General features: G+C 40.3%; 1 protein-coding gene across 1 annotated transcript in view; it reads right to left on the bottom strand.

Moving 5' to 3' along the window:
* sgip1 (SH3 domain GRB2 like endophilin interacting protein 1) overlaps window positions 1–16,797 on the bottom strand; it is a 59,534-nt gene extending 42,737 nt beyond the window's left edge. The window contains exon 1 of the mRNA XM_022749739.1: window positions 16,460–16,797. Coding sequence (XP_022605460.1) covers window positions 16,460–16,469 — 10 coding nt within the window. The 5' untranslated portion in view covers window positions 16,470–16,797. The remainder of the gene's footprint in view (window positions 1–16,459) is intronic.
* Window positions 16,798–17,427: the final 630 nt, after the last annotated feature.

The following is a 17,427-nucleotide window of genomic DNA, read 5'->3' as shown; positions in this document are numbered from 1 at the left end:
TAAATATGTTGCTCTGTACAGAATGACTGACCAATTGACCTTTTTAAAGCTGCAAAGAGCTTTGTTTGTGTTTATAGAAGCTTATGGAGACTTTTTTCAGAAAAACTGTGAAACTGTCTCAGTGGACACATCATCATTATCATTATTATCATCATATATCAAATATCTGAGGTCCCTAACCAACATCAAGTATGCTGAGTGTTTTTCTTAAATGTTCTCAAATAGCAGACCTGTAACATTAAAACTCTTGCATCAATTGCATCAATATCATGCTAAAAAATGATTTTTCATTTACCCTTGATCTGGAAGTGTTTCAGTGCAGTTTTTGGCATAGTTAAATCAGCTAGGCTTCAGCCCAAGGTAACTAATCCAAGCCACATTTAGGATCTTAGAACATCAGTTTGACTGTTATTTGCCTGCTTTGATGGTAAATCTTTTATGGGGAGACTTGAGATAATAAAATCAAGCACCTATTTTACAACAGTGAAATGGCATGTACAGAATTGCTGCTTCGACAGATATGAGTGTGAGGGTGTGCATTGATGGATATGATCCTGGGTATCGCCCCACTTGTCTTTTCAGTATAATGTCTGGCCACTCTTCTCTGCCAAATCCCATTTCTGTTAGCCAATGCACCAAGGAACTAATCATGTAAATGGCTGTGATTCCATCCAATAAACTCTGTGATAACTGAAGGATGAACTCATCATTCATAAATACTACACATACATTTAATATTGCTACTTGATCACACAACATTCTACTTTTTCTTTTTTTGTTTAAACTTGCTTCCCTCTACTCTCTGATTTGTCCTCTCTCTGCTGTCATACCTTTCTACTTCATGTGTTTGCACATAAAACCGATGGTAAAGCTGAGTATAATTAATAAACATAAACATAAACATAAACATAAAAAAACATAATAAAATGTCAACATCTCATAGGTCAGCACTGCTTCAATACTCGTCAAAGACCAGATAGAGCAGGAATTTAACTATGTTTGATTTGTTGTAGTGATTAAATTATTTGTTGATTAGCTGATTAGCCAATCAGATGGCTCATTGATTAGTTGTTGAGGTTATTTATCTGATAAATATGCCTAATATTTGCAGGTTATAGATTCTCAACTTCTCATAAAGAAACACATTTTTAGGCTGTTGGAGTAAGAAATTCCAAGGCTCACTTTCACTTGGGACATTGGTAATTCAGTTTTGATGGATATTTACCATTATTTCTAACATGTTAGTTGTAATTAAAAGATTAATTAGAAAAATGGTTAATGGAAAAAAAAGGCAACCATTACTGCATTTGTATAGCCCATCAAATTAAGTGAAACTCAAACCGATTATGATGATCATTTTACTAGTTATGGAGAGTACACCTCAGCTTGTAGAGTTACATAATATCTTCTGTACGGCATTACAAACTGGATCCAGAAGTATATAATGAAAAATGCTATGGGAAAAGAAAAAGATCAATGAGGTGTCAACTGAGAGAGACATGAAAGAGCGATGTGAACAGACTCCTGTCACTTCTCCTCTGGGCACTGCTGTATGAGTGTGTGTTTGAGAGTGTGTGTACATGTGATGTGTGTGAGAGATGGAATGAGACACAGGCAGTACAGTAGATTGCAGGTCAGATTGTGAGTCTGCCCAGAATGAAAAGTTTCCACATGAACAGTAATCAGTGTGTGTGTGTGTGATATGTATCAGTTGCTCAGATGCAGCCTGGTCACGTCCTCCTTCTGTATGCCCCGGGGGGGAGAACAGGAAATTACTTTGTTTGTAAAAAAGAAAAAAAAAAACTAATTATGAAAATAAGGACAAAAAAGATGAAGGGAAAGAGTAATGAGGGAATGCAACACAGAGGAGTTGTCAAGTCAACGCTGCACAATTCATTAATAGATGAGATCAGCAACAAAAGTACTCTTCTATATCCTGACCCTGTCATTGTGATAGGATCCAAAAAAAGATGGCCCAAATTCCTGTGGATTACATCTCCCTTATTCGCTACCAACAATCTAATCTCAGTTCTGCTGGTTAAGGCAGACCGCTGACTCCACCCCCTCCCCAGTTCACACACCCAGATTATAGGTTTAGTTAGCTTTTGGTGGGGAAAGGAATGTCCTGACTGTCTATGGTTCATTAAGACAAGAGCTTATTAAAAACTTCTGACTACATCTTCTCACAGTCACAGTCCTCAAATAAAGAGCCACTGCCATCAATAAAAAGGTGGAGTGCCGTTTGTCTCTGTAAGGAGAGGAGGGGGAGTGAAAGGGAGAGTGACACGGAGGGAAAGACACAGAAAAAAAGAGGGGATGTGGAGAAACCATGATGAACCACAAGATCTGGAACCGCTTTGAGGGAACACACCATCAATTCCAGTGTCACTCTAACGGCCAGTAAGCCTGTGTTATGGAAAAGCTTATATAACCTGCAGGTTGACTGAGGCAACACATACTGACTGTGCCCCTCCTGGTGCACATAGCGTATAGACCTCAAGATATTATCTATGTGGTAAAGTACAGAACCCCGAACCCCTTGCAGCTAACATGAGTTATCCTGTTGGCTCAGTTTGGTTGCGCGCGCACACGCACACACGCGCACACACACACACACACACACACACACACACACACACACACACACACACACACACACACACACACACCAAATGTACCCTTTGCAAAGACATCAGTTTGAATGATGACTCATTAACTTGTTTGATCTTTCTACCATCCTTTTCTTGCCATTCTTGACAACATGAAATCACAAAAAACAATAAAAATGGGTAAAGAAGGAGAAGAAGAAGAGAGGACAAAAAGTTCAAAAGATAAATGTTTTCTTTTTCTTTTAGCAAAGCTTGCTAATTGTGCTATACTTGCTTTGTACATTTCTTTATGTCTCAATTGAGACAACATGCTCTCAGTTTTTGTTCAACACTTGTCAGTGAGTGCTGTAAATATTGTGTACACATGCCATGTAAGCTGTGCAAAGGTACTGGAAAAAAAAAAAAAAAGACATTGTTCTTAGTGACTGCATGTTATGTAACATGCTCGTACTTCATTGCAGGAGATTCCTGCTACAACTGCTGCACTAAAGTAATGCAAAATGGAGGACAGTGTGGCTTCACATCAAACAGAATTCCTCAAGCAGTTGCAAGCATACACTGACACACAAATACTTGTAAACACAGACACAGATGCATACAAGCTTGTACCATGTAGAACTCCATTGCTGTGCTTTTATGAGACGGTGAAAAAGGTTAAAACAATCTGATGTGGGTGCTGGATTACACCCTGCTCTCCCTCCCTCTCTGGCTCACACTGATTAAAAAGAATATGAAACACTGTTTCTTATTGCTGAAGAGTTTAAATTTTAGGTCAATGAAATGAAACAAAAAGCATAAATTCTAAATATTTTATCAGAGATTAGGACGTCTGTTCGCTTTGGGGCACCTAAATAAGAGCGTTGAGCAAGTAGACAAAGTAAACACCCCGCACAATTCAGTTTAGAGGGACTGGTTGGTCAAAATACAGTGTTATATCAACTAAAGATGAATTCAGTTACATCCTGTTTACAAACAGTATACTCACATATGATTTCTGAAACTCCAGTTGGTGAGAAAAACACAGATTCGATTACACATTACCCACAAAATAAGACCTGGTCTCAATAACGACTTGTCTCAGCAATAAGAAAGCAGATATACATTCCAGTTTGTTAGCAGCACAAGAACTAAATGATTTTAATTCAAGGCAAAAGAAGCTAAATAGATAATAGATGTTGTTTTAAATATTAGGGGAATACTTGACGTAAACACAAATGCTTCTGAACAGTGCTGACAACAATCTTCATTTTAGTTTCTAAATGCTAGCAAATAAAACTACTTGCAGTGAGCCTTATGACCTGCCAAATGGGAAGAGAAAGAACAAAACAACACCATGTGATTCTGGGGGAAAAAAAGCCCTCAGCATGGGCAAATAGGAGCTTGTAAAACATCCTATATTTGTGTTTAATGCAAATCATCCTTGAACAACCCTCAAAGACACATTCTGCTGATGTTTAAAGACCTAGTTAGACAGCCTAATCCTGTTTCATAAGGAATAAGACAGGAAGACATTCCCACTCCTGCATCACTGTCACCAACTATAGATAGTTGTTAACATCGTGGTAAAGTGAAGGGAGTAACTTCCTTTTCCTCCAGTCTTCCTTCTAATTTGGACAAACTGCACTCTGGCCACATTGGTCTGCCTAGCCCATTTGTTTTGGAAAAGGATGTTAAATGACCAAATATCAATCTCACTCAGTCCCTGAACAATAAGGTCAATGAGGCACTGAATCTCTGAGAAGATGTTATAAGTTGGCAGGAGTGATGAGTCTGTAGTGTAATGAGAAATACAAATCATCTTCAATCCAGTCCCCCCCCCCCCCCCTTTTTTTTTAACCATTCTCCTCCTCTCTTGTGTCATTTTCTTCTATGCTATCTGGCAAAGCACAAAAGTATAAAATAGGTTTGTCTTGCTGACTATATGTTGGTTCAGGGTTATTTTGACATTTATAACCCCAGCATGACACAGCAGCTTGGCAACAACAGTGCAATAGAATGGAATGGAAGCACTTTGATCAATCTGTCTTTTATTTCCTGCTCGAACTGTCTGTCACTCATCAATTTCTGCCTTTATAGCATCACAAAATCAAATGAACGGTTTGATAACATTTTATAAAACACATCAGGTGAAAAAAAAAAGAGCGCATTATTGTATGGCCATGGGGAGTTGAGAGGAAACAGACAGGACTGTGTGTTACCAATGACAGTTCAGCTGGTTCATACTAAAGTGACTATCAGAAAAGACTGAGCCTGTAAAGGCTGCACTTGTCCCCACTGATTATGCAGAATTGTTCCATCACCTCTTCCAGGCAGAGAGAATTAATCCTTCAACAAGTAATCCCAGAGTAGAAATTCAAGTGCTTGAGTCAAGCCATTTCCTTTTGTTTATGACAGCGCTTAAAGTCAGATGTTTATACAACCACAAAGAACTAAAGTAACTGAATTCATCACAGGTTACAGGAACAGTCCCTGGGCCAATGTGGAGGAACTCCAATGAGGATGTCAGCTGGGAAAACAATTATCAGCACGGCAAACTGAAATACTGTTGTGTCAAAACTCCAAAACACAGGAGCTGAGGTACAGTACAAATAACAAAGTGTATTCCCCTTACGAACAACACAGTTCTCAATTTAAAGTCTAGAGAAGACGCCTCTTTCTCCATCCTCGCCTGGTGAATCTTAACAATTTGTTGAATGATATCAACATAAAAAATGACTCGTAGACAAACAGAATATCAGAGATCCTTTGCAGCCATCTTTCATTATAGACACAGATACTGAGCATGTGTACAGCCAACAATTCTTTCAGTGCTCCTCAGCAGTGTCTTGCAGTGGGACTACAGATGACAGGTGCTTTGTGTCGTGTGGTTTAGTTTCACTGATGTGCAGTTTTCTCCCAGCCACAGTTCTCTCTGTGCCCATGTCTCCCGTCCTCCCCTTTCTCTCCCTCTCTGTCTCACTCCCTGCTGATATGGTGAAAATCAATGGCTCCTCTATTCCGTGGAAGGCCTGATGTCTGCTAATGAAATCCTATCTGCTATGAGTCATCCATCTGATAGCCGCTGGGCCAATGACGGGCTGAAGGACCAACTCTTTGGCATCTCAAACACCATCTTATTGCACCCACACAAACACGCACACGTTTATGGGCACAGTCATCCACGCAAACATAAATGTGTTGTGTGCAGATGTAAACATTGATAATTGAGGTCACTGTCCAAATTGAATTGCCAATATTAAAATGACTGCAGACACACACCCCTCAATGTCTCTTTGAAATCTATAAAAATGAAACTGCCATCACAATTATCTAATTGTAGTTTTGTTGGGATTGAGAATACATTCAAATGTAGCATTTAGTTTGGTTAAATAAATCTTCATTGTCAGAACAGGGGGGTTATATGCAACTATTTTAGTTCAAAACATTCAAAAATGACGGTATTGATGTTATGTCAAAGACGTCTATGTATATATGTGTTGCAGAGATATCTTTTGAAGTAAGCACGCTAACCAGCTAGCCCCAGCCCGTCCTGTCTCTTTGTACCTCAAGAGGTGATATTGAGTCACTGTAGCGTCCAGTCTGCCCTCAGTCCAACAGGAGAGGATGAAGTAGTAACTGCAAGTAAACTATACACCTGCGATGCAGCGGTCCTCCCTCAGCAACATTCCTCCACTCTTCCCTCAAGCTCAGCTACTGATGCTGCTGCTCCAGGTGCTCTTCCTCTCCCTCATGGTCCTCGACCTCTCGAGGCTCATCCTCTACTCCTGCCACCACTACATCTTCCCCGTCTTTCTGAATGGGCAGACTGGGTGTGAAATTGTCGTTGTCAGTCTAACAATTACCGAAGAAAACAACTGATCACTCACATAATCAGATTGAAAGGTATACCTGAACCAAAGAGTGCATTTCCTTGTTTATTACGAAAGGGGTGGACACCACAACTTTCTGATAATATACTGCCCCCTATTTGTTTGGAGTATGAATTTGACAGTTGGCCAGTTCTTACACATAGCACCTTTTTAGGTTTTGGTTTTGCTCAGGGTATTTCTTACATAAAAGAAACTATTTGCGTCAACATAATCTGCAATTTTGTGCACATATAGTAAAAACAGGAAATTGATAACTCTCTGTGAAGTCAGTCTCCTGTAGTGCATTAAGGTTTGCCATTGTCTGACATAAAACTACAGAATATCATACTTACTAATTAATGATGACTATTCAGCTAAAAGCACACAGCTAATACAAGCCAAGAATATATGGTAAGTCGTCATACATTTAGTGCTTCTCTTATTAATCCTTCAGTTTATTCATAATAACATAAGTTACGGGGAGTGAGTGCTCCGACTCCCTTTTCAATCAATTCCTAAAAAATTTAAAAGTTGTAACAAACTTGTGTAAAACTATGTGAAAAAGGTGAACTTGATTTCGATCTGCAACATTATAAGATGATGTAAGATTTCTGTGTCTTTTGAGCCACCACACCTCAGTCACCAGTGTTCTGTCACCATGTCAATCCCCAATTGTTCCCTCCCTCCCTCACGCACACACACACACACACACACATTAATGACTACTCCTCAGTGCTCTTAAATACCAGTGCAGAGGTAGAGAATAAGTGACTGCACCAATAACAATGACCTAATTTCAGAGAGTGACATCAACTTGAGAATCATGTTTGCAGACACATTTATTTTTAACTGATAGTCACACAGCTTGGTGCATAAACACACTGCGTTAAAATACTCCTGAAAGCACGAATGAATGAGGTCAGTGTACCGAGGGATTTTTCTTCAGCTCTTTCATTTAAACCTGGATGTAAAACAGACCTATAGCCTAATGTACACAGAGAGAGTACAGACACATGAAGCTTGACATTTACACAATCAAAAATTTTCCATGCAAATAACATTGTCCTGAAAACATGTCACACACAGCTGGTGAGACACTTCTATGCGTGCTGTGTTCCTCCCTCTAATCACATCCTCAAAACACTCAGTTCATCCTTCTTTCATGAATCACATTTCTCTCACCCTCAATCCCTACATCTCTCTCTCTCTCTCTCTGCAGGCCTCCAACCTTTCAATCCCTCTCTCATTACTACATCTCTCAACCAAACCAGTTATCAATCTAAACGCTGCTAATCTCTTCCTGTAGCTGTGTGTCTGCGTCACTGTGCTAGTGCATCCTCCGCTGATTGAAACTGACATCTGTTTGCACTGGTCTGGCTTGTAGCCATACAGTGCAAATACGCGCAGAGTGCTCGACCCTGAGACATCCACAGATATGGCAAAGGGCGGATTTGTCACACATACATGGACAAATACAATGCCACTTTTTCTAATAAACCTAGTGCTGAGAGGAAGTATCTATAAAATGGAAGGAGGAGGGAAGGAAGGAAGTGACATGAAAGCTGAGGCCTAAAAGGAAACATGAAAAAAACTGATGTCAGCAGTCTATCTTGTATTTCATGGCCTATTGTTTTGCTGTCCCACCGATAGTTGGATAAAGATGGATAAATGATGCAAGCTGAAATATCAATGATAAAATACATGTTTTCATGTCAGTCTCCAGAACCAAAGAACAATGAGTTCTTTCTTTCTAGAGTCAGGGTGAAACTACTTTCAAAAAAGGATTAGTAGAAATTATACACAGACAATACATGTGATGTTTCGAGAAACTGGGGCATAATTAATTGATTATTTCCAGTGGAAAAAAAGTGTATTTTGCTTTTTGTACAGCATCAGTATTAATCTAATCCCCCCCCTTACAGTATTCCTGCACTTGTAACCCATCGCAGAATAACTCATGCTGTTTCCCTGGGGCTTACTGAAAGGTATTCTGGGAAACCAAAAATCAGTAATTGAAGCAGATGACGCAAGTTGAAGGTAAGTGGGTACTCCAAAAAAACCCAACACATCTCATCAGTGCATCACCATTCATGTAATGATCATGTGTGCTAATGTTTACCTTCAAAACCAAGAAAACCACCACACAAATCTAATCCATTCAGCTGGAATAAGATTTCATGTTGATTCATTAATTAAGTATAGTCAAAGAAGATTGAGCCAAGCACTAACAGTCAGCTTGGGAGCTGAATACATTATGCAGATAAGCACATTAATATTACATAGCTAAATAAATCCCACTTCCCTGAGGCCTTCCCTGCCACCATGTCTATTCAGTCCTCCTTCAGTAATGTGGCAGACAGTGCAGGGAAAGAAAAGAGAAGCATTCCACATCAGCTGGACAAGAGGAAATAAGAGATACTCAGGGGATGAAAGGGAAAGTGAAAGATTTTTCCAGCAAGAGAAAGGTTCTCACATGGAGAAGTGATGATATGAGGCAAAGAATGTTGGAAACAACAGATCTAGAGTGAAGATAGAAATGGCACCAGTGTCATGGTTAGTGAACTGAAAAAAAAAAGAAATTCAAGAGACTAAATAACGATAAATAGGTTAATATAGCAACTTGCATGGGCTCAGTGATGTGGACAAGCTTCTACATCATGACACAATGATTATCAATGATTATCAACGTTTTAGTTTTTCCCTCTGTACACACAGCAGAGGTGACAGAAATGAGGGTATACTCGAAACTGCCATTTTGGACCAAGATGAGCCTCCAGATACAGAAAGGTAAAATTCTAACAAAACAAAATAAAATCTAGGACACCAAGTCTGTAAAACCTCCTCTATTAATTTCTAAATCAGCCTTCCCACCTGATGAGCTGAGCAGACTCCAAGGAACAAGGAAGTGACTTAACAAAATACAGGCTTTTCATGATGATCACACTGTCCTCTCTCCCCTCCCTCTTTATCTATTTGTCTTGCCCTCCTCCCTCCGGGGCTCTGACACGCATTGCTGCTCTCCATGTCTCTCCTCTACTCTCACGCTATCCTAGTTGGTCATTTTAACTCACTTCATTTCCTTTTCTATCTCCGCCACTCCTCAGTTTGTTTACCTGCTTCTCCCTGGAAATTGCTTTATAGCAGACTCTTCACTCTCCCTTTCTATCTCCCAGCTTGTGTCAGCTTTTTTCTGTGAGTGTGTGTGTGTCTTTGATTGTGTCTCTCTCCTCTAATTGGGTACAGTGGATTGCTCTCCTAGTTGCACTGCTATGGACTCTGTCAATGACACTATTATGAAAGCTTTTTTGCATTTGCATTTTTAATGTTTGTATCCTAGAACTGAGAGATAGATACACAAAGACCTTGTAATCCATAGGCCATGACCTGAACACATCCTTGTGATGTGTGTGTGAAAGGACACACAGATGAGTTAGTCAAACAGATAGTACAGCATGCCATTCACAAACTCTTTTACCATTAAGTTTCACACAACACAACATCACAAAGATCACCAACCGGGCACCGAACTACACTTAATTGGTTCTTGCCTGAATACTGTTTGTTGATGGCCCCACCAGAGACTTTCCCTGCTCCTTGCTTGTCGTAAACCGTGACACAAATGCACCATGGTGCCATCACATTGATGGCATTAGTGTTGCAGCACTACAGCGTCTTTTTAATGATAAAACTAGAGCCACTGATTAGATTAGACCACACATCTTTGACAGCAACTCACCTACTGTTTTGACAGAAGGCTCTACTAGTCTCTGTGTGGGCTCTGTCAGACTGAAAACAGCATCGCTAGACGGTCAGTTACCAGTCTGTTCTACTTCCTGTTTGATTTTAATGTAACATTGCAAGTTAAATAAACCACTATGACATCGATGGGTAGATAAGAGGCAAATATTGCATGGAATGTTATTTATTAAAACAACATTTAGTAAAGGAAAATTACCAGCTAAATTATGTGCATTGCTGTTCATTTTTTAACGACTCTACATTGTCAAAGCCTGATCCTTCCAAATGCACAAATACCTAAAGCAGTTTAAGCTGTTTTTTTCTGATGACATTTATGACAAATACATTTTTCACACTGAATCCGGTACGTCGTTCAAGGAAACAGTTTGATTCCACTGTAAGAGAACCTTGTTTTCCCCGAGCTGACATTGGATTACACAAACATGTTTGTTTATCTGGCTTTGAATCTTGGTCAGCATTACATAAGGTTGTCTATGTTTGTGTGTGTGAATGGGTGTGTCTGCACAGAGAACAAGATGGAATGTGGAAGGGCTGTTGCGCTGTTGTGTCTATGAATGAATGAATATGGTGGTAGGAAGAGTGCGAACAAGAACAAGCCGATTCATTTTGACTGCTTTCCCTTCACCTCCTCCTCTCCCCAGTCTCTGTCCCATTCGTGTCTTTGTTGTGGGAAAGTTCATTTGGGTCTCTGTCAAACTTATTGTCAAGCACAGCCACAATGGAACCATTCTACTGTGACACATCCGACAATGAGCTTTCCTGTGTCTGCCACACTTTGTGAGAAAGGCACACACAAACATGCACTTTGATAATTGAACAGACATGTACATGCACAAATTCTTCATGCCAGCATTGCCCATGTCATATTAGCATCCATGCTCACACATATGTTATTATTAGGAAAAGCCAGTGACTCAGACTTGTCACTTCTCCAGAATACATACTGACGTCAGAAGTAGGCTTATCTATCACCTCCCCTTTCTTTATACATCCTTCAATTAACACATTGCTTTGTGTGCGGCTGAAAAACATGTTGGGATTTAATTATTTTTTCCACCTCAATATAGTGTAACCGATTGAAATTAAACTACTTTAAGTGTTCCTACTGTGCTCCAATGCAGGGATTTCCTAAAAAGTCTGTAAGAAATCCTGGACCTGTGTACAGCTTCTATTTGCAATGAAAAGTGGATGGATACATTTGTACAGCTGTGTCAATGGAGGGCCAGATTAGACTAATACAAGGAGAAACATGGACTCCAACTATGACTCAGGATGGAGAATGGCACCGATCATGACGGATGGCATGAGAGATACAATTCTGCATTCTGCATTTCACATTCATAGACGGTATGCTGTTCTGTTTCATACCATCACAAAATTTCTCCTAGGCTACTGAGGGCTGTTTCCGACGCATCAGCCCACATGAGTTGTGTGTTTGGGCCAATGGCAAGACATTAAATTACTCATTTGGGTCTGCGGTGAGAAGCAGTGATGCAGTGTAGAAGCAGGGTTTTTTTTTATGTTTTTGTGCCGATCCTAACAAACCAAATACCTATCTGTTCTGAAATCAACGAAAATTTGCACTTGAGAGTCTCTGCCCAGCTCATTACCTAAAACACATGAGTCAGCCTCATAGTTGTTACCAGGGAAACCATATGGCAGCAGAGTTAAAGCCTATTGGATGTCATGGTATATTGAGCATAGTTGACTGGAGATATGTTGACTATGTGACATCACTGATCCTCCTTTGAGGCCTACTAAAGTAACAGGTTAAAGTTTTTTGGTTAATGTTAATGTGCTTCAGCTCTATTGTGGTAATTACAAAATAATGTTATTCATGACTAATAGGTAATGTTATCATTTTTGCTTCAGTAAAACTGTGCAGCAGAAAAGACATTCACCTAATGAAAATTTAGAAAATATGACTGCTCCAGAAAATGCTATATAATATACGCGTCATGAAAGCTGAGTCAGCTTTTGACGTGCTGAGTCAGTGGTTATGACCCTGCTAACAGTGTACCATGAGCTGAAACAGAGAATCCAGAACTTAATTAGTTTTTAATTGTATCACAGAAAAACCAATATAATTATCCTGATATAATTTACTATTTGAGAACCCCCCAACTCAGCCATAATGACAGGAGCAAATAATAATTACCAAGTTAAATAAATAATTACTTAAGTTATCATTTCATATGAGGTCGAGAACAGACCATTAAAGGAATGAAGTGGAGGCCACCATATGGCCTAATGTCCTCTGTGCCCTTTACTCTGTAGCATTCCAGTCTAGGGTTTATCCAGGTTTCAGCCAGGCAAGCTCTAAGTACTGGATCTCTCTGTGACAGTGTGATTCCTACAGCTAGTAACTAGGATTAAGAAGACTACAGGTCTGAAGGCCTGTTAGTGGCCACCGGAGTCTGCAGTGTTCATTACAACCCACAAAATTTTTGGACGGAGTCAACAACACTCTGACAACATACTGAAGCCTTACTGACAACAATACGCTATGTTTGCTATACGCAGAGCCTTATCAGTGCTGGAACTACGAAGCTAACTTTCTCCTGATGGTGGTGCTACAGGAAATGCCGAGGGGTCATTAAAATCAAAAGGGCTTTCCCTTTAGGAAAACAAAGTGTTTGATACAGATGGATGGACAAACCAGTAAACCAACCTTACAACCAAAACTGCCATGCCAATAAAGTGTCACTTGCTCTCTTACTTACTGGACTTGGAAAGAGCAGCAACTGATGTCAGCTTATATGAGTTTATAAGTGATACACTTTTCTTGTGCAGTTAGAAATTGAATCTATTAAACTTCACAATTGCCTTGATGATGAGCCCCCTCCTTATAGCTCCTACCTTCAAAGTCCAACGAGATTATGAATCCCATGCTACCCAGCACAATTACCTTGAGGAGAGATGAGTAAGTCTCTAGTCAAACAACCCCACGCAAGTGCAAGCTCTCATGAGTACAAAAAAGCATACAGAAGATTTGTTATTTAAACTGACATGTGCCTAACAATGATGTATACACAGTATCTGCCACAAAAAGTAACCCCATTTGCAGTTAACCCAGGAAATTCATAGCAAATGTTTGTGGCGAGTACTATTATGCTGATGTGTAAAAGGAGAGAAAAAACAGCTTGTAGAAATGGTTTCCTGAACGTATGATTGAGTTTTGGTTTTAGTGGAGGGAATCTGCCTGATGGTGATTGGCATCTATGATACTAGCACAACCCTATGTCATTGAATTAAAATGAAGTAATCACCCTATGTCTTCTTACCCTGAGTGTTACCCAGGGACAGCAATGCTGGCCATGGCATGGGGCTTTAAAAAGCAGAACTAACAAGGATTAGCATCCAATTTTAACACCTGACTGTAATCCTGCCCTCACACAGTCCATGCTAAGCCTATGCTAGCCATGCTAATGAAAGGGAAGCTGTTCGCAGACGGTCTGTTTTTTTTTCTTTGTCACTGTTACCTAACAACTTGGCTCGTGACAGGAGCAGGGGATGGGGAGCAATAGATTAGCTGTATCATTTGTTACTGTTAAGGTAGAGCTGAAGAGTCCTTACTTATGGTAGGATCAATCATTTTTGTTACTGTACAATATTTGTGCAACTCTGTTTTTCTTATTGTGCATAAAAGTAAAACATAGAATTTGTATACTGTGGTGCCTTGCAGGAGCAAAAAATTACCTATTAAGAGACAATGCATTTAAAAACATTAGAATTTTTTCAGATCATATTTTACCAATCAACACTGTGCAAGAGCTATTTACATTCAAGACATATACTGCATTATAAACCATAAGCTCAAGGGAAAACACTGAATCTGTCACTTGGGGTTGATCATTAACTACCGCTTATTGTACTCTGTTATTATTGCCCTGAGAGATCCCATATTTAGAATGATCTATTGTGCATATATGTCTGCACAGGCAGCATGAACTTATCATTGTGCATAAGGCAGTTGTGAGCTACAAAGCTGTTTCCTAACTATGACAAGGACAGAAAGGGTGTAGCTTCATGTCTTGTGGTTATAATCTAAATGATAACCTACTGAGCACTTCGTAGTTTGTACAATGACGTGTATATGACAAACAGTGATTTTGTTACAATCGTTGTCATTACGACCTGCTGCAGACTGTCAGGCTGACTGTACAGTAGCAGGGCAATTTAACACACCGTTATCAGATATTCAGGAAGAGCCATTATTGTTGTTGAATCAGCCACTTCAACTGATTAAAATGTCATTCATTCAATTTAAATTTAGATCTAGTCTGACTTCACACAGCAGGCCAGTAATCACAGACCCTTATTAGCACACATGGGCAGTTAACAATGGGAATGGGCATGGAAAACAAACTAAATCATGGTCTCCTACAAATAACTAATTGATCATGAGACTTTTTGACAACTGTAAAGTTCAGCAGTGCTACAGCACATTTGGTCAGTTAACAATTCGAGTTCCACTCATCCAAGAATTACAAGTTAACTTCTTAAGCAGTTTTCATTGTGCATATGAGCTGTAAACTCCCTCTTCTGTTCAGTGCTTTTCCATTTTACCCTTTGATCAAACTAAATTTCCCTTTCTCTTGAACAATAAAGTTTGAATTACTGGATTAGTCTTTTAGATTATTTTCATGACATTTCATGATATTTTTAACACCACTTCTGTAAAACCTAGACATGTTGGCTAAGCACACATAACAGCTTCCTCCATTGCATTTCTTTACAGAAACATGCACCACACTTAAAGCGTGCAGGTTCAGCATTCTAAATGAGAGAAAAAACAATGGATTAAACACAGCTGAAAATCACCAATTTCAAATTACTGGAAAGTACCATCTGTCTTAAGCTGTCACTTCAAAATCGATGTATGGCCTCAGTCCACCCAACTCCATTCCTAATTTTAAATAAACCGGTCACTGTTAAACAGCTTTATTTATTCTCTGGTGTGAAAGCACTGAGAAACCACAACACGTGAAGAGGCAGCAAAAACATCATTCATGTCCAAAGACTGATAGACAAACACAGACACGCAAACACAACCAGACAACCAGCTAATGAGATTCCTCCTCAGTGGAGGACACATTGGCATTGAGTTAATTTACTAAATGCACCAGAATAAACAGGCTTGAATGACAACATCATCCAGCTTTTTTAGAACATGAACAAAAATAACCATTTACAAGAAATGTACTTAGCTGCATTTTTTTTAAACCTATTTTTAATTATTTCCACTACTTCAAAATGCCTGAGTCGCTGAGTATGAAAGCTTACATAATTCAAGGTTGATTCAAAAAAGTCAACATGTGGTTGCTCTTGGTGCATAACAACATCATTGGTAGTTAAATATAAGATGCCTGCACAGTATGAAAGGTAAGAAATAAGAGATACATTGTAAAACGGATGGATAGATGGAGGTTTGTGCATGACAGCTGCAGAGCTGTAGGGATTCATCCCTCCATCACTGGCCTTCCCCTTGATGATGTCATCAATTAAAGGGACATAATACTAAAACGATCATCAATTCTATTTTTCCTGTCTACAATCAACCTAACAGAGATGGATCAGTCCAACCATGGGTGGGTACAAAAGTACACATGAACCCACCCGCACAGACATACAATCCACACCCGAGTGCTGGGTAAAACAGCAACGCAGTGTGAACAGATACACAGCGGAGTCATACAGCTCATACAGCACTGAAAGCATGTATGTGTCTGTGAATTCATTTCAGAGTACACCATACAAAGAGAATTTATACAAGTGAGCCAGCTGGGCACATAAGCCCTCCTGCACAATAAATCCAAATAATCCTATACGATGGGAAGCGGGAGAAGGGGTGTGTGTGTGTGTGTGTGTGAGTCTGTGTGTGTGTGTGTGTGTGTGTGTGTGTGTGTGTGTGTGTGTGTATGTATGTGGGGTGGGGGGGTTCTCAGACATATGCACACACACTCACAAAAGATACACACGGTTCAATTAGCCTGGCCATTGTGCCTCTGTGGATAGACATTCAGTGGCTGTGCCCTTTTCCTAAGCATAACATGCAAGTCACCGGAATGTATGTACTCAAAATAGCAGGGCAGCTTATGACATTTGAACCTCGCAAACACACACACACTCATACACGCTTTCCAGCAGATGAACCACCGTAGGACAAGGACAGAAAGGAGGATAAATCCTGAACTGAAACAGAAAAGGGAAGACCATAATAATAAAAAATATTAATTTTACCTTCCATCATGGTTGCAGATTTGCATTCCTCTATCTCCAAGGAGCCTGAAATGAAAATAGGAGGTATGGGGTGATGGAGATAGAGAAGAAGCCCCCGGTTACCAGAGAGATACAGTAGAATTGATGGGCAGCAGAGCAGCCGTGTGCGTGTGGCTAACGCCCTGGCTAACTGTGAGCCTCCGTCACCCCCAGACGTCGCCTGTCAACTAGCCCAGGAGGGAGAGATGCAGAGAGAGATAGAAAGAGAGAGAGGACAGAGAGGAGGGGTAGGGGCCTGGCCGGGCTAGCTGCCGATCAGACCTGGGGCTTAAGCCATGGATGCTGCTGCTGCTACTGCTGCTTCTGCTGCTACTGCGGCTCTAACCTACACATTCAGCCGAGGATGCTGAGAGGTGGGGGAAAAGCTAACTGGAGGAAAAAAAATAAATAAAAGAGGCAGGGTAGAGAGAGGGAGGGAGGCGGAGAGACTGAGAGGGAGGGAGGGGTGTGGGTGGGTGTGTGTATGTGTGTGTTTGGGAAGGGGGGTGGGAGTGTTGAGGAGGGGCGGAGGTAGTTTGCTGAGGTCACAGATGACCTCGGCCAATCCCTGCAGGTCTTTGTAGAGTCACATGGCTTACAGCTTGAATCTCCTGACACTATGGCTCAAGAGAACTCTACATTAGTAACCTCACAAATAACTGTGTGTATAGACTAGATACACACACAAACATGTTAACATATACAAATAGAGAAGAAGCAAACAGACACGTACAGAGTAAATACAGAGGATACGTAAAAACAACTGATACACACACACACACACACACATACAAACATGCACCCCTCCCCTTCCCCTACCTTATGTCAGTGCAGTGTGCTGAGCCTGCCCAGCGGTGAATAGCATTAATTATATGCTGGTGGAGAGAATAACGTGCAGGTGTGAGCCAAGTGGCAACCCATGTTGACGACCCTCACACACAGACTCTATA

The sequence above is a fragment of the Seriola dumerili genome, unplaced genomic scaffold (genome assembly GCF_002260705.1).
Source record: "Seriola dumerili isolate Sdu_G_001 unplaced genomic scaffold, Sdu_1.0 BDQW01000002.1, whole genome shotgun sequence".
Classification (NCBI taxonomy): Eukaryota; Metazoa; Chordata; class Actinopteri; order Carangiformes; family Carangidae; genus Seriola; species Seriola dumerili.
Note: the sequence above shows the minus strand (reverse complement) of the source record. Positions and strands in the feature narration are given on the sequence as shown.